This window comes from Hydra vulgaris, chromosome 01 (genome assembly GCF_038396675.1).
Source record: "Hydra vulgaris chromosome 01, alternate assembly HydraT2T_AEP".
Classification (NCBI taxonomy): Eukaryota; Metazoa; Cnidaria; class Hydrozoa; order Anthoathecata; family Hydridae; genus Hydra; species Hydra vulgaris.
In genome coordinates, this window is record NC_088920.1 from 37,650,001 (window position 1) to 37,670,000 (window position 20,000).

Below are 20,000 nucleotides of genomic sequence, written 5' to 3' on the forward strand. Positions count from 1 at the left end.
TTATTAAATATATAAAATCACTTTTTTTTATTTCAGTTTTTTTCTACAACTTGTTTTTGTCACATGGAGAAAATAATTAAAAAGGCAGAAGACTTTGAAGATCTTCTTGGTTCCCACAAGAATAAATTACTTTCAAATGGTTTTGTGTATAATATTTTTTTATAACAGAACAGAAATGCTACAGAGACAGCTAAATTCAAATGTCAATTTTACTCAATTTTAAAAGATTTTCCATACTATATTAATAATTAATATTAATGAGCCTCCTTTCAGCAGACTAGTAATTTGTAACTTAAACATAAAGTTTATGTAATGAGTCATATACCTTAGAAAAATTAGTCTTCTTTTGCACTTAGTTTGTGAACTATGAATTTTTAAAATGCACTCTTGTCAAAATTCACCCCCACCCCATTTTTTTTTTTTTATATCTGATAAGATGAAAATAAGCTAATTGATTCATAAAAGTATATTAAAATAAAGATCTGATAATGATGAATCACTGTTTTAAATTTTATTAAACTATCTCAGTCAATTTTTTAGTTATACAGTTTTTAGTGCTAGTAACACAAAATTTTGGTCACGGTTTTTCTTAATTTTCTAAAGCAGAAATTATCCCATTTACATATGAAAAAAAATCATAACTTTTGTCATAATTAACATAGACAGACAACTGACGTGCCATTGGAAAGCTCTCATTAAGCTCTATGTAACAGTATAAGTTTTGTAACTGTATTATTATATTGAATTTTTTTATCAAAGTACCTAATACATATATATATATATGTATAAATATACATATATATATATATACATACATATACATATATATATATATATATATATATATATATATATATATATATATATATATATATATATATATATATATACATATAAATACATATATATATATATATATATATATATATATACATACATACATACATACATACATACATACATACATACATACATACATATAAAATGAAATAGTATTTATTTTTTTGTCTTGCAATCTGCCTACGAAAACTTAAATTCTCATATGATATATGTATTGAGGACTTAAGTATGTATTTCAAACTTAAATTTAAAAAATTTGTTGTTTAAAAGTTTAAGACTTCGTATAATTTACATTTTCTCCATTTTGAGGGAGTATTGAATGTTGTATGGCATAAATTTTTAACAAGACGTTTTTTGTTAAAATTTGAAATTTACTGACGAATTTTAATTTAATCTGAAATTGTAAAAAAAAAATTAATAAACAAAAAATGTTTAGATATTCCTATTTTACTAGAGATGGCCTATATAGAAAATCTTTGATCCGCCATTGATATATAAAATATATTACATACATATAATTATATTTATAATCTATTATAACCATATATATATATATATATATATATATATATATATATATATATATATATATATATATATATATATATATATATATATATATATATATATATATATATATATATATATATATATATATATATATATATATATATATATATATATATATATATATATATATATATATATATATATATATATATATATATATATGTGTGTGTGTGTGTGTGTGTGATTTCTAATAGAATTTCATATAAAACGTTTAAGTGCTTTAAGAAACAAATAGTGGATTAAAAAAACTGGATTTACTAAAAGAAATTTTGAAAACATGTCGACAACAACAAACTAATAAAAACAACACATTAACTTTTGCTGTTAGTTATAAGAAATACGCACAACAGGTACTTTTAATTTACTACGATATTTAGGCACATTTTAACCGTTTCCAAATAAAAAGCTATTTCAGTACGTACGAAATAAAAAAAGTAAACCAGAAAAATGACCACTTTGACAAACTTTAATTTCAATTTCAAAATCAGTCAAATTATGTTGAATTATGATATAATATTGGTTTCCGAAATAAGGAATTTTGCTGAAAAAAAAATCAATTTTACATGAAAACAACTTTTAATAAATAAAATTATTATTTTTTTTTTTTTTCATAAACTATTTTTTAGTAAATTGTATTTTTAATATATTATTTACTTTTAATAAATAAAAATAATTATTATTTTTATTTATTTGCTATTATAAAATAAAAATAATTGTTATATTTTCAGCTCCGTTATTTAGAAGATCGTAATAAATAATTAAATATGGTCATCTCAGGTAAGCACATTTTTTAACGGAATGGTGCAAAATAATTAAAAGTTTAAAATTCTACAAACTTAACTTTAGGGTTAAAATATACCCCAATGTACATAGATCTTTAAAAGGTATTACCAAACATTTTACCTTTTTTTATTATTTACAATATGCAGACCCGTATCTTCATAGGCGTTTAAGTGTTTAAAGACTGGGGGGAGGGGGTAGAAATGGGTGGGGCTTGGGGAGGGGTATCCCTCCCTAAATGGGGTGTTTGAAGGGCGTTATCCCACTAAAATTTTTTAATGCATAATTAACCCTGCTAAATGCAGATTTGCAATCCTTTTTAAATCATTATATTTAAATATTTGGTACAAAACAAAATCTATCAAAAACAATTACAGTTACTGTAAAAAATGCCCAATTACGGATGAACGTTCACGGGTCTTAGCCACAAACTCCACCATGAGTGCTGTAACTGAGTGGTCAATGGCTTCGAAGAGACTTTTCTTCCAGATAAAATCTGTAGTTAATTGTTCTACATTACGGCTTTGAGCTTCATGCGAGAAACGAGCATTAACTGTGGAACTACGCTGTGCCTTAGGCAGCTCGAGATTCAGTGTGGTAGCTTTCTCGATGGCTTTCCTGTGTAATTCTGAAGCAAATTCATCACTAGGCGAGTCTTGAAGTTGAGCCTGAAGGAGTTGAACACATTTTTCAGCGGCTGGTGCACTCAGTGATGGGTTCTGTAAAGCTTTGGCTACCTATTCAAATTTGGAAAACAGAGCATCGCATAATAGGACTCCATAAAAAAAATAATTTCAGTAGTCTTGCGATTATGGAATGCTGCCGTAAAATAATCACACTGCGTATGCTAGCTAACATAGTCAACTATTTAGTATAATCGTATGTTCCATGATTTAAATTTAACATACTAAATGCTTACTAACCTCGCTCTTGAAAAGTAGACGTCTATAGTCTTTAAACGGAGCTTCTTTGCTTCTGACATTGATTGATTTGTTAAAGAATTGTGCGATCAAACATTAAAATTAGCTTTATTAAATTTTATTTCTTTTTCATGGAGTCGGTACTCGATACTCTGTACAATGAAATTATTTTACTAATCGAATTCTATTGAAAAATTCTTAATTTAGTTCTCTTTTTTGTCATGGATAATGACTTTGAAACAAAAGACTTTCAAAAGTTGCGTTTTGACGTTTTCAAAGCTGAAAATATTGTTTTTGCGACTGATTTATATGAGGGCGATATTTTCTTTTATAATAGAAAAGTATTTGACTCTACATATTTTGTTATTAAAACTTTTAAAGCTGACCTCCAAACTAACATAGGAAAGTTCACGGTAATACACATCAACATCAGGAACTTAAATACAAATATCGATAAGCTAAAATACTTTCTTATCGAATGCAAAAGTTCTTTCAAAAAAAAAGAACTTTTGCATTCTTTTGAATGCGAAAGTTTTTTTTCATCGGAGTGCATAAAATTATCGCTGTTTTAAATCGCGGATAGTGACGTTTTGGATAAGGGGGGGGGGGGCTATATATCCTCTGCCCCCGGTGCAGAAATGTTGGGTGGGCAGTTGCCCATCCTGCACCCTATGTTTTAGCGCTTATGCGTACCTTGTAAATTTTTAGGGATGGGTCGTTTTTGAAAAGATATGCAGTTTAAAATAACCAATAAAACTTTTCCTCAATTTTTATTATAAAGCTTGCGTCAAACAAAGAGAATTTATTAAAAAAGGAAGTCAATCGCACCCAAAAACCCCCCTTCCCACCCACTCACCGTTCGGGCATGATTTAGTAGCTTATTCATTTTGAAAAACATGACTTTTCTATCATTCTTTTTGACTCTAACCGTTCCACCACGGCTCACAGTGCACAGTGGGTCAGAATTCACTTTTACAGGACAAAATTCATAACTAATTTAATTATAGGGCTACATTCACTAAAATTAGCATGAGTACCAATATCGTTAACAATAACAGTTAAGTATTTAGGTAAATAATGGTTTAGCAATAATAAAAACAAAAAATTGTGGAAGAAAACATTGTCAACATAAAATTTTACCAAAAATTATAAAAAAGTAATATCGTTTGAAGATTGTTTAAATAACTGTTAAACATCTGAAGGCAATGTTTTATGGTTTGTAAAGTGTGATGTTGATTAACGCAGTGAGGAACTAAGAATCTATTACTACTAAGAACTAAGAATCTATTGATTTGATCAGTATCTGTTGCTCTTCTGTCTGCTTTTCGGCTGAAATTTTCGCGATAAGATTTGAAGTATTTGTTTCTAGCCTCTTTAGCTTCCTCTGACATAAATTCGACGGATAATGTACGGCTTTTAATTATGCCCATGTATCAATACTTGATACATGGGCATAATTAAAGAAAAACGCAAATAATGATTTCTAAAAACATGAAAATCTCAACATGCTCTTTCGGTTTGTCATCCGCAGTGAAAGGGTCCGCTGAATCGATGTGTCTAGGACCCTCAAAATCAACGGCCAACCAAAACATCTGTTTGTGGACTGGAAAACAATTCAAAGTGCACGTTCTGTACCAATCAATCAGCAGTAGTATAAACAACATATTATTGTCAACCAAATTAGGCCAACAAGATGTTTTATCCAAGCATATTAATAATAAACCACTGTCAAAACTAGCCAAATGTCTTTGAACCAACCATGTCACATGTTGTTAAACTAACGTCACATCACTTATTAACAAGATGACACAATTAAATGTTTTGCCAAACTCACTAAAGCCAAACATAATTGCTATTACCGAAACGTGGTTTGAAGAATATAAATGCACTCATCTAATAAATTACAAACAGTTGAACAAAGTTGAACAGTTGAGTGGCTATATATGTGTCAAAAGAAATTGATTCTTTTAAGATTAACAACAATTATGTAGTACAAAATTAGAGCAAGTTTGGTGCGGAATCCACCCAATACACCCAATACCCAAACCAAGTGATACGCAATATGACATACAATTACGCGAAACTGCTTTAAAATGCTATATTGTTGCAGCCTCAAACTTAGTTAAAAAGAGGGTGTTTTCGGGTATGTGTATTGTTGGGGACTTTAATTACAACAAAACTGTTTAGGACTTGGATAACACTCCTTTATGCTCCAGTGGACCAGCTGCACCAGATCATGAGTTCATCAGTACGGTAAGTAAAATCTTTATTCACCAATCAGTCATCTTTCCAACATTAGTTAAATCAAGTGGTAATTGTTGCAACTACCTTGATTTAATTGCATCCATGAATTTTGAGTCCATGAATAGAGTTTTTGACGTAGAGTCAAATCCACCGCTAAGTGATAACACTGAACAATTTTATGTATCAATTGGCTGGAACCTATTTATAGCCAATGTTCATAAGCAAACATTCAAAAGATCAAGTTATAACTTTAGAAAAGTTAACTTCCCTAATCTAAGTTTTGAGCTAAGTAAAGTTGACTGGGATCATCTATTTATTAACAAAAAACTAATGATTGCTATAACATGTTCTTAAAAGAGTACAACAACTATGGATACTAGTACAGCAAACTCGTTCAAAAAACAATAACTATGGATACTAGTACAGCAAACTCGTTCAAATATTATATCAATTGTTAACAATTATAGAGAAGTGCGAAAAGAAGTAAAAAGAGTATTAAAAAAATCTGTATTAGATTATGAAAAATACATTGTAGATGATAAATCAAATAAAAGGCGATTATATGGTTATATGAAACTAAAGCAGACAGCGTCCAAGTTAAAAAGCAATATGACTAATACCAATGGTTCAGTATCAAACTCTGGAACAGACATTAGCAACATTCTTAATGATTATTTTAAATTTGTATTTGTAGAAGAATCAAATAAAGTACTGGCGCCACATTTTGAGAATCGTACATCAGCAAATATAAAACTTCCCAGCGTCTATTCAACTTGGACATTAACAAAGCTTCAGGGGTCGATGGAGTTTACCCTTGGGCACTAAAAGTATGCCACTTAGAATTTTCCTAGCCACTCTTTACAATATTTTCAAGTTCTTTACAGGAAGGAATTATTCCTGACATGTGGAGAAAAGCTAATACTACACCGCCACATAAGAGTGGTTATTGTAGTAACCCAGCAAACTATCGCCCAGTTTCCTTGACTTCAATTCCATGTAAGGTTTTGGAGCGAATCATAAAAGACATAGTTATGAATCATCTCTACTTAAATAAACTCATAGCCAAATAACAACACAGATTTGTTTGCAATAAAGGTTGTGTTACTAATTTATTGGAAACATTAGTGAAGTTACGACAATACTCTCAAAAAAACAGTGGGCTAATGTAGTTTTTTTAGATTTTGCCAGAGCATTTGACAAAGTGCCACATCTAAGACTTTCACAAAAACTACAAGCATATGGAATAAATGGAAAATTATTAAAGTGGATATTAAACTTTCTAGTAAAAAGGCAACAACGTGTTGTGCTTAGAGATAGCATTTCAAATTGGGCCACTAGCGGCGTACCACAAGGAAGTGTGCTGGCACCACTGTTATTTATAATCTATATAAACGATCTTCTAAATGTCTTAAAATATTATTTCTGTAAGCTTTATGCTGATGACAGTAAATTAATAGCCAGGATATCAAATGAAGAAGATTCCCAAAAATTACAAAGAGAAATAAATGCAATTGTAACTTGGACAGAAATGTGGCTCATAAAACTGAATGTTGATAAATGCAAATTTATGCATTTTGGCTATGGTAATCTAAATTTAGTTACAATATATCCTTAGGAAAAACTTCTCATGCCCTAGTCTCAACAGACTATGAATGCGACCTTGGTGTGACAATCACTTCTAATCTCAATTAGAAAACGCATGCAACAAAATGTGCTTCCAAAGCCAACAGTATCTTGGGATGGATGAAAAGCGCTTTCCTGAGTAGGGATATAAACCTAGTGGAGTAGTGATTTATGCATAACCAAACTTTATCCCAAATTTACATTAATAAAGTTAGATGCCACTTAGAGACGCATTTAGGGGGATACAACGGGTACAATGGTACCGGGCAGCAAATTTTTAAGAGGCGGCTATTGTTTTGAAGAGCGGTAGTAAAAAGGTACAAAATGTAGAATAAATTCTAATAACCATGATGAAAAAAAAAAAAAATGATTTAATCACTTAAAACGCTTTTAAATCGCACTAAGAATTATATTACACCAAAGTACACCAATAAGTAATTATTCTGTAGAACGTTCGTTTTCAACATTGAAAAAAAATTAAATAGATCTTGTTCAGGAGAAAAAAGACTTAATAGCTTATTAACAATTAGTATAGAAGCAGATATAACATCCAAAATAGATTACAACGATTGAAGAGTTTTCTCACAAGAAATGTAAAAGTGGTTATATGAGTTATAACTCAGCAAGTTTGTTTATTGTATATTTATTTGTGTTGATAAATGTTACTTTTAAATATTCGAGTAATATCTTTCTAAAATACGCCCCTAATAAATATCAGACATACCTCCCTAAAATACGCCCTAGAGGGAGAGGTGGTGAACGATTTAATTTGTACTGAGCACCAAAATCTTAAATGCAGCCTGATGTCACTCATATAGTTAAGAACTAGTCAATGAAGTGACACCTATATTTGTCATCTTACAATTCTCAGTGAAGTGGTAGTAGACAAGGGGTTCTCAATTTTATTTTCTTCAATGTTTACAGCCTTTCTTGTAATTTAACATGCAAATATTCAAAGAGCAGTCCTTAAAAAGAAATTGCTTTTGCGTATTCTTTCCATTTTTCTTTTGATAAATGACTATCAACATTGTTCTCATTATCAACAACAAAAATTCAAAAAATCTTTCAAAAATTATTTTAACGGAATCAAAAATTTAATGTTTTGATTACGTAAAATCCCATATCTGTTGACTCAATTTTACAGTATGATAGTTGACTAGCATCTCAAAACTTGAAGAAAAAAAAACACTACTACATTGCACAATGATCAAACAAAATTAAAGATACCAATGCATTACATTTTAAAACATAGGAAATATACTTAAGCATGTCAACATTCAGTTTGACTATATTTAAAATGCGTAATATACAAACACACTTACCTACTTATGCATAATCCTACTGTAGCATCTTATATATTATTGCTAAACTTAATAGTGCTGTTAGTACACTTTTTTTCTAGATATACAACAAAAATAGTTAAAACAGGCACTATGTTTTTCATACGAAAACAAAAAAATATTCCGGAACATCTATTTGGTCTGGGTTGGCGGTACTTTACAAAAGTTCCGTGAATTTTTGTTTAAGTTGTGTTCACACGAGAGTAAATTTGTTCATAATTCACGGAGTGTTAAATGTACCCGTCAAATGTACCCTTGTGTAAATAGCGTATATAAGCGAGTTTTCACTCATCCGTTTTTCTACGGGAAAGGAAAAGAAATAAATAATCACGCGAGCATGCGTGGTAAAAGTTTTTATTTGTCCAAAGGAAAACACTGCGCATGCTCACGTGATTATTTTTCCGTTCTCCTTCCCGTTTCCGTCGAAAAACGGATGAGTGGAAACTCACCTTAACAATGTTTTTACAAGGAATGTGCGAGAAGGGAGAAGGATGGGTGCGTGTATGTATAAAACGGTCAAAAATTGCGTGGCGTAATTTGTGGACGACCCCTAAACAACAAACCGTAAAGTATTTGATATTTATGTAAATCAACTTGCAAACAAACAACTTGTTATTAGTTGCTGCTAACACCAAAAAAAAATTATTTGATTGAATCAATATAGTTAAAATAAATTAAAACAATAATTAAATTAAGAATTCAATATCTTAAAAAAAAGTTTTTCTTCACAATAAAAACTGGTTTAAAAAATGAACGATAGTTAAGGCATTTATGTGATTGAATTTTTGTTGTTGTTGTTAATTTCTGTTTTCTAATTTTTTAATGTTGGGTACAGTACGATTTTAGCACTCATGCCATATATCTTTATATGTCATTCTTTAGAAGCAAGCATTTGATCATTAACATACCAACATTTTGATCATCCATACTTTTATGATACCCGGTCCAATCAGAAAGATTCACTTTCAAACACTTAAAATCACAGTGTACAAAACCATTTTTGCATTTTTTAAAAAAAAGCAAAACTCTTCTTGAAAGGATACCGTAAAACTAAGAAGATAAAAGACGATGATACTCTGATATCAAATTGGATTTTTTAACTGCTTCCCAAGTTCTCGCTGCATAGTGAAACCTGAATTCATTCATAAAAATTATTTAAAAAATAAATTTCCGTAATAACACAAAAATAATTTTTTTTTTAATACAAAAAACAAGAGAGCAGAATTATTCACCAGTTTCTTTCGGAAAGTAAGTGATGAGTAAACATTTCTCGTGGAATGGACAACAATTGCTGACGAAATACTTTGATGAGTGTATTTATGTTGGGATGACCACGATACTTTGACAAAGGGATGACATCGGTTTCTGCAAAAATATATATATATATATATATATATATATATATATATATATATATATATATATATATATATATATATATATATATATATATATATATATATATATATATATATATATATAGATAGATATATATAAACTACTTTAAAACATCAAATAATACGAATTATCTCGATACTAAATAATTTATTTGAAATTTTCGGCGGATTAAACCGGCATCATCAGCATATAATATAATTACAAAAATTGTGACCGTTAAATAACAACAAAAATAATTTTAGAATCTAATAAGATTTAAAAAAATAATATAAAAAAATAATAAAGGTTTTTAGGCCGTCAAACTTATTAAATAACTCAAAATATTTAGTATTGATCTCATTCTCAGTTATGCAATTAAAATAAAGTCTTTCCTTTCAAAGCTTAACAAAAATCTTATCCAATAAGAGTCGTTTGTATCAACTATTGGCACACCTTGTTATGGAATTTCGAATAACTTGGTTAAAAAAATACAACTGGTCTTAAATGAAAATTCTATAAGGTTAAAAAATTCAAAAGACTTTATTAACAAAACTAAGTCGTTGTTAATTGACAAAGATGAAATACAGATATCCTTTGATATTGTGAACTTATACCCACCAACACCACTAAAAGAAGCAACTTTAATAGTTTTGGATCAATTAAAAAAAAAGCATTTCTTTCAAAAATTCAACTCAACTTACATTAACTGAAACAAAACAACTAATAGAACTTTGTTTGTTTCGTTGTTATTTCATGTGGAACGGTGAGATTCATGAGTTAGAGAATTCAGGCCCAATTGGATTGTCTTTTATGGTTGTTTTGACTGAATCTTTTTTACATTGCTATGAAGAAAAGGCAATAAAAATGGCAAGGACAATTATTCCTTTAATTGATATTAAATCCTTCCATAAATATGTAGATGATGGCCACGCTAGGTTTTCTAACTTAAAGCAAGCGGAACAGTTCCAAACAGTCCTTAACCGACAACATCCCTCTTTAAAATATACTATTGAAGTTGAAAACAAAAATGATACTTAACTTTTTGGATGTAACTGTAATATTACACAAGGAAAATATGAGCTCAAGGTTTACAGGAAAGTTGCTATAACCAATATCCAAATCAAAATCATTCTAATCACGATCCCAAAATTTTAAAAGCAATATTCAACGGATACATACACAAAGCATACTCAATATGTAGCGAAAATCATTTAAAAGATTAGATAAATTTTTTAATTCATATGTTTACTGAAAATGGGTACAATGAAGGTTCGAAAAAAACGTTTTGCAAATAAAAATGAAATCCTATCAAACTCTAATAACATTCTCTTTACCATGGATACCAATAATATCTCCCAGGCTTAGAAGAATATTCAGAAAAGCTGGTTTAAGAACTGTTTTTAAATTAAATATGCTAACCTAAAAAAGCTATTAATGTCTAAAAATAAATCAAAATAATGTCGGTGAATCATAACTTCAAATACGAACAAGGGTTCAACAACACCAAAATTTTTTGACTGAAGGCAAGTTAAACAGTCTGCATTAGCTTTGCATAAAGTAAATTGTGATGAGGATCTTCAATGCGATAGGGCAGAAACACTTAAAGTTAAGGATAAAAAATTTGAAAGAAAAGTCCATGAAGCCTTGGAGATACAAAAACATCAATGTTCTCCAATATACGGTGGTATTAATTTGGACAATGGACAATATGTTAAAACAAATTTTTGGACTTCATTTTTTTCATACTTAAGTAAAAGAAGCCATTATAAAGGTGATGTCAAAATTTTAAAAAATTTTTGTTGTTATTTAACGGTCACAATTTTTGTAATTATATTATATTATATGCTGATGATGCCGGTGCCTATAATCTCAATGCTATAAATTTCAAATAAATTATTTAATATTGAGAGAATTCGTATTATCTGATGTTTTAAAGTAGTTTTATATATATATACTCTCGTACAAGATGTCAACATTAAAATCATATATATGTATATATATATATATATATATATATATATATATATATATATATATATATATATATATATATATATATATATATATATAATAAGCAAAAATATACAGTCAGATACACAAATATTTTAGTATAAATTTTATTGTTAAGTTTAATACATCTACGAAACATGTCAAGAATAAAAAATATTGTGATTTTTATTAAAATTTTTACAAATTTATTGCTAATGCGATGTTCGAAATATATATATATATATATATATATATATATATATATATATATATAAAAACATTATACTACTCTTTATTGTTTATTCGTAATATTTTTGAAAAGATCAACTTCTGCGTTAAGAAAATAGAAAATACAGTTTTTCATCATGAAAAGTGATTTTTTGAAAGTAGTAAACAAATTCAAATCAATTTTTAATTAGATTTCCGTTTGACTTTGCAATCATTTTATTGTAAACTCATATGTGTTAAGTGTATAATAAATTATTTTTTTTTGAGTTGGTTTCAATATTTACAGAAGTTATTGGCATCAATATATCAACTGTACCTATTGGGGCACATTGATCATTGACTATGCAGGGCTCATGGATCGGAGGATCAAAGTGACCCATATATTCTCGAGTCCTAATCCAAACTAATATTTTTTACAAAACACGCATAAAACTATTTAAATCTAGCATGGCTTGCGGTCAAATGCGCATTTTTCTAACAGCTGTTTTATAATAATTTCAATAGGATTTAATATGTTTTATACTTTAGTGAAAAATAAATTAAAAGCTCATTCTCGATAAATCGGGATTTACTTGATTGGTGATTTTTAAAGCCTATTTACACTGAAAATTTTTGTTTTTATCAGTGACCGTAATAAATATTTTCTAATTTTTAAGGCCGATTTTCACTGATTTTTTTTTTTTAATGCGATAACAAATAAAAATTAATAAACGAAGGGGAAGGGGGGAGTGGAGTTTCTAAATAAGCTTGGGGTGGGTGGGAAAATTTTCCAAAGATTAATAAACGTTCCCCCCTCCTTTTACTAGGGCCTCGAGACCCTTTTACTCGGGCCTCGAGTGTAAATTATATTATAAGACATATTTTTGTATAAATTTTATACATTTAAACAAATGGCATGTACTTATAACGAATAAAAAAATTTTATATAATTTTTAACATTTCGTTTTAAAAATGTGTTAAAATTTTTTAAATAGTGTTACTAAAACTAATACTAATATTAATAATTTTAGTTTTACATAAGTTTTACAATTGGTTTACATAATATGATTATGTAAATACTTTTTTTTAAATAAATATTTTATTTTAAACTTTTTTTTTTAATTTTCAGAACTTTAAATGGTTGGGTAAAGAAAAAAAACAGACAAAGTTGCTATATTATGTGATACAAAGAAAGAAGCTGTTAATGAAGTTTTAGAGGGCAGACCAATGAATGTTGTAGCTCCCAAGTTTAAGCATAAATCAAATGACTTTAAAAACCAAGTTTAAAAACCAAAAAAGATATTGTCATAAAAAAAGCTCAATCCAAATAAATCTTTTAAGCCTAATTACAACAATAAACAAGTTTTTACTGCAAAAGATGAAAAAAATTTATCAAGCTGTTTACTACTTGCATCAAAAATGAACTATTGACTTTCAACCAAGTCAACACAATTATTAACATATGAGTTTGCTGTAAAAAATAATAAGATCTGCCCATCATCATGGTTTAAAAATAAAATTGGGATTGATTGGTTGCAACATTTATGAAAAGACAACCAGAGTTGTCTTTACAAACATCTGAAGCAACTAGCTTTGCTCGATCAACTGCCTTTAACCTAACAAAATGTTAGAGAATTTTTTCAAAATCTGAAAACAGTAAGAAATTGATATAAATTTGATCCTTATTTCATATATAACGTTGATGAAACTAGTTTAGCAACGGTACAAAAGCCACTAAAAGTGTTAGCAAGTAAAGGAAGTTAACATGTGGAAGAATCACATCTGCAGAACAAAGAACATTAGTAACTGTATGTTGTGCTTCAAATACAATTGGAAACTCTATTCCTCCACTATTTGTTTTTCCTAGGGTCAAATTCACGATTACATGATAAAGGAAGGTCCTCCTGGATGCGTTGGATTTGCAAATCCTTCTGGTTGGATGAATTTAGACACTTTTATAGAAAGGATAAAACATTTTGTGAGGTATTCAAACTGTTCTCATGAATCTCCAGTTTTGTTACTTCTGGACAGCCATAAAATTCATATTTCTGTTAGAGCTTTGGATCTTGCAATTCAACATGGAATTACAATGCTAGGTTTTCCTACCCATTGCACCCATAAACCATTACACCCACCCATAAACCTGTAACCATTGGATAGAATGGTTTTTGGACCATTAAAAAGGTTCTACAATGCTGCATGTGACAACTGGATGGTCACAAATTCAAGACCTATGACCACTTTCGACATTGTTTCAATAGTTTGCGAACCATATACAAAATCTTTCTTATCATCTAATATACAGAGGGGATTTCAAGTAGCTGGCATTGAACCATTTAATACAGACATTTTTGAAGATGATGAATATTTACCACCACCAGTTACAGATCATGATGCTCTAAATACAGTAAACACGATTCTTGAGGAACCTGAAATCACTGTAGCACATATTGATGGCATGGAGCCTGAAATGCCTGTAGTACATCATGAAACAAGTTTTTTGAACAAAGCGCCACCAAGCATTGCTTCATTATTCTCACCTGAAGTTTTGAAACCTTACCCAAAAGCATCTGCTAGAAAAAGAAGTGTTAAAGATAGGCAACTAAAATCAAGGATTTTGACTGATACTCCAATCAGAAATGAAATTTATTTGTCAGAAGAAAAGAAAACCTAAACCAAACTAACCAACAAAAAAAACTCATCACAAAAGACAAAAAAAGGGGAGAAGTTAAAAACTTGCTTAGGAATAAAAAACAATGTAAAGTAAAAGCAGCATCAAGACTTAACTTTGAAAAATAATGATAATATAAAAAGATAATCTTGTAAACTTTAGTCTTAATAAAAGTCTTGTATTAATCTTATATATTCTTTATAAATTTAAAATAATGTATTCTTATAGACTTTATAAGCTTCAAGCTTTGTAAAACTTTACACATATATGTTAGTAGTATATAATTGGCTTATTATCATACATAAAATTGTGGTCATTCTTCTAATTAAAATTTATTCTAATGAAAACTTTAAACACTGATGTGTGTAGTCAGGTTGTAATGATATATATTTTTTTTTAAATTTTGATTTTTTTTAGATCTATTATACACTGCGCAACATAATGATAAGACACCCCAAAAAGATTTATAAAACTCTACTATAAATTTATATTTAAAAACTAATTTTTATTGTAAATAAAAGCAAAGGGTTTACAACATTAAACAACATTTTAACAAATTTATTTTTAACGTAATTTTTTATAAAAAAATTACGTTAAAAATAAATTTTTTTCAGTGCGACAAAATTATAAGACAATTCTACAAAAAAAGTTTTATTTCCAAACCGCAGTTGTGGGCAATTAAGAATATTCATTTGATGTAAACACCACAGACGATTATTTAATTGTAAACTTTTGTGAACTGTCAAAAATTTAGTTTAGGTTTTTTTTATTATTATAAAATAACAAATTAATTAACAATGGGTCATGCTACACCGTTGAGTCCAGATGAGAAAAAAGTGCTTTCTAACTTATTGAAAATGGGTCACTCCGCTATATACATGGCTAGAGCTATTGGACGCAGCCAAACTGTGATTAAAAACTACGTTAATAGTCCTCATATGTATGGAATAAAAAAAGTCCGGGAATTCCTTCAACATTAAGTGACCGTGATAGGCGAAGGTTGTTGAGACAAGCTTCAAATTCTTCATTAACTCCTCATCAAATTGCTGCAGAAGCAGGTGTGATTGCTAATTTATGTACAGTTCAGCAAGTTATTCATAATGCTTTTCACCTTTTGCACAAAAAACTTCAGCGAAAACCACCTTTGACAACAAATCACATAAACAATCGAATAACTTTTGCAAAGGACAACGTAACATGGAAAGAAGAGTTGCAACAAGTAGTATTTTCTGATGAAAAACAACTTTGTCTTGATGGGCCGGATAGATGGAATTATTATTTACACGATTTGCATAAAGAACCAGTAACACAGCAACGACATCAAATGGGTGATGGTGTTGTAATGATTTAGTGTGCAATTGGGTATCATCGTAAATCAAAAATTCAGTTTATTGATGGAAAAACAAAGGTTAAGGATTATCTTTTAACTGTTCAAGAATTCTTATGATGTGAAGCCTCTGTCATTAGTGGTGAAAACTTTGTTTTTAAGCAAGATAATGCTAGTATTCATACAGCTAATGTAGTAAAGGAATACTTTAACAGCAGTAAAATTGAAACAATGAAGTGGCCAGCTAGATCTCCAGACCTGAACATTATTGAGAATGCTTGGGCACAGTTTTCACACATTTATATTGTTTGAAGGTGGTAAACGATATAGTTCACTAGCTGACTTGAAATCATACATCGCACGTGCATGGGATGCAATTGACATTTTGTACATAAAAAAATTGTATGATTCTTTACCTTCTAGAATAATTGAAGTGATTCAAAAAAATGGTAGAAGTACCCACTATTGATTGTTTAAAATTAAGACATCTTTTTTATAAATGACAATTTATATGAATTTTTTCCAAAAGCTTCTTAAAAATTTGTCACACTTAAAAAACAGTTTTTTTTAAATAAAATGCGAGTTAGATGTAAAATAATTTTTTTTTAATGTTGTTTAGTCTTGTAAACCTTTTGCTCTTGTTTACTATAAAAATTAGTTTTTAAATATAAATGTATAGTAGAGTTTTATAAATATTTTTGGGGTGTCTTATCATTATGTAATGCAGCGTTTAATATACATTAATACCCTTCAACTAAAGCATTTGTACCACTTAGGTATAACAGTATTAAACATGTAAATAATGTTACTCATATAGGATCAAAGCGCTCCAAGTCGGAGATCATAGTACCCCATTGCATGGGGTAAATTGATCTTTTGCAAGGGTTGCTGTAATGTTGAAATATATCATGTTCATCAATTTTATTTATTAAGACATTTATTTTTACTTAAAGACTGTTTTAGTTTAGTTTAGTAATTAATAAGTTTTTATATCTATATTGAGTTGTTCGCATTTAAAAAAATACTGCTATGGCTATCAATGCACCCCCATATATATATAGATACATACATACATACATATATATATATATATATATATATATATATATATATATATATATATATATATATATATATATATATATATATATATATACATATGTATGTATATATACATATGTATGTATATATATATATAAACACACACACACACACATATAGGCAATTCCACGGCAGAAAATGAAAAAGTAGTCAACTTTTATTCTTTTTTCCTTCAACTTTTAGCAAATGAATATTGTTGTAGACAAATGAAAGTTTATTTAAAATATACCTTAAGCACTAAAATTAATTTATCTAAGTCATGCTTCCAAAAGTTATGGTTTTTCTCATTGTCACATGATAAAAAAAAAGTATTATTGTAAAATGTTATTTTAAGTATGAATTTATTTGCATAATTGGAATTAATTTAGCGTGAAAATGGAGCTAACATGTTCAAATTGTTGTTGGTCAGATTTTATACTTTACAAAACATATATATTTCAAGAAAATAACGAAAGAACTTTTGCAATTTTCATGTAACTTAAGTTAACAAAAACATGATAAAGTTTTGTTTTTTTCTAAAATTTAGTTGAAAAAATCAAATTTTTTATTAATATATGCGAAAGAATATTAAATGTTACATTTTTGCATTTGAAGTTTTGAATAACGATGGTTAAATTTTTATTTTAAACTTGTGTAGTGTAAAACTTCATGCATTTACTAGTTCTGGCGCTTTTCCGTTAACAAAATAAATTATGTCATTAAGTAATTCTTATTTTCATCACATTGGTTTGACAAGGTTTTAACTTTTTATATTAAGAGAATTTAGAAAAAAAGTCTTATTTTTTTATAAATGTTAATCAAAATTATTTATATTGTTTCTTTTATTTGTTTATGTATTCTTATTTTGGTTGACATTAAATATACATAAATAAAAATAAGAATTATATAAATAGACATTAACAAAAAAAAGAAAAGAGTAATTTGCTATTCTCCTAATATAAAAAAAAATCAGTTAAAACCTTTTTTATTTTTGTTTTAGTAAAACAAATCGTTTGTAAATCCAATTAAGGGGGGTCATCCATAAAGCACATCATCCTATATTTGTCAATTCTTAACCCCTTCCCTCAAGTCACAAACGACCACATATCCTCTCCCTCCTAAACTGTAATAGCATTTTTATGTCAAAAATATTTTAAAAGATTTAAATGTAAATACTTTGCAGCATTAAAAAAATTCAGCCTAATGAAAATAAGGCAATACACACAAACGTAATAAATGTAAGTAAAAACTTCGACAAACCAAAGATTTTCTTATTTAAATGACTCAAATAATTATTTAAAAAGTTATAATATTAAAATAATTTTTTAAAGTTGCTCTTGGTCTTGCGGAAAAACTATTTTCAATTTGATAACTATCATAAATGTTATTAAAAATCACTCAGGAAGAGTGCCATTAGTTTTTTAAATATTCCTTTGTTAATTATTTTTAATGAATGAATTAAATACTTTTGCAATTCTTTTATTACATAACTCTAACTTTTAATTATAGATATAAAAATCCACGATAAAAATCGCTTGATAACGTAAGTGATGTAACGTAAGTCAAATACAAAGTATCAAAAAAAGCACGTTTATTTTCCTTAGCCGGTCAACTCTGAAAAACTTTTATATATTTTTTTAATTTGTATAGAATTCTTAACATCTTGTGAAAGTTTCTAATACAAACCGCTTTACTGATTCGCAGAAATTTGACCTAAAAGTTGAAGCAATTTTTTTACTTTGTTTTCTATGTAACGTAAGTTAAGTGGCATTTTCAGCAATAAGTTCGCCCTCTTTTGGCCAGACTCAAAACTTTTTAACTTATTTTATTCTTTAGACTAATAGTTTTCATACAAAATAGCTAAATGTTTAATTTACAGTTTAAATAAGCAAATACTTGATAAAGTTGTTGCACATGTAACGTAAATTAAAAATAGAATTGCCCATATACATACACACACACAAATATATATCTATATATATATCTATATATATATATATATATATATATATATATATATATATATATATATATATATATATATATATATATATATATATATATATATATATATATATACATATATATATTAGAGTACTTGCTTTTTATAAAATTTTTGAATTTCAATTAATTACCCCTTGAAATGTAGGAAATTGGTGTTAAAACTAACTTTGGGAAAAAATTAGCCTGATTGGACCACTATTGTGCCTCCCCCAGACCCCTTTTAATTAAAAAAAATGGTGACTATATTTGTAAGGCTTGGTGGAGGAAGTAGTATCAAAATTTTGAACTAATTTTTTTTTATAAGATAGGTATGATGTATATTTTTAAATAAAAAGGGTAGGGTTTTTTCGAATACTCTCTCTAGACATTTTACTATATTTTTTATCCTCGGTTCCAAGAATAAACTTTCTATGGCTTTCTTGATCATCTAAAAACTTCAAACTTCGGCTTTATCTAATGTCTTTATTTAACCTTTTCTTGTTGAGCATTATGGTATGTCAAAGATTTGGTGTACCAATCCAAAACACTTTATTAATCTTTTGTATAAAATCATTTTGTTTTTTTAAATCTGTAGTTGATCCTCTCTTTTCATGCTTTTTTAAATTGTAGTATTCCTTTTCTTGATTACTTAGATTCTTTTCTAAGGGTTTTGTCAGAAACTTTTGGAAATCCAGCTTTATTCCGAGGAACTTTAATCAAAGATAATATGCACTTGCATCTACCATTTTTGCACTGACTCTCTTTCATCTTAGGCATGCAATAAAGTATTGATGACTTTTTCGCATTTGTTTCCACTGTAGGTTTTATGTAGTAAAAGTTTTTTAGTATTTCCATTCCAGTTGGAAGTTGAATACCTTAATAATATAAAAAAGTATTAATTGATTGTATAATATTAATACTTCAATACTTGATTATTTATTATAATAGTAATTTTTTCTAGAAAAGATAATATTTTAAGTGATATGGTTTATATAGAGTATATATGTATGCATTAAATTATGCATAAAAAGTATAATTTGAGTACAAAA

General features: G+C 28.1%; 2 protein-coding genes across 2 annotated transcripts in view; both read right to left on the reverse strand.

Annotated features, from left to right (window-relative positions):
* LOC101238393 (eukaryotic translation initiation factor 4E type 2) overlaps positions 1-20,000 on the reverse strand; it is a 145,719-nt gene that overhangs the window by 59,713 nt on the left and 66,006 nt on the right. The gene's annotated exons all lie outside the window — the stretch shown is intronic.
* Positions 9,004-20,000, reverse strand: part of LOC101235873 (nonsense-mediated mRNA decay factor SMG9) — a 54,151-nt gene continuing 43,154 nt past the window's right edge. Inside the window, exons 15-16 of the mRNA XM_065788083.1 lie at positions 9,550-9,682; positions 9,004-9,449 (exon numbers count right to left, since the gene is read on the reverse strand). Coding sequence (XP_065644155.1) covers positions 9,368-9,449; positions 9,550-9,682 — 215 coding nt within the window. The 3' untranslated portion in view covers positions 9,004-9,367. The remainder of the gene's footprint in view (positions 9,450-9,549; positions 9,683-20,000) is intronic.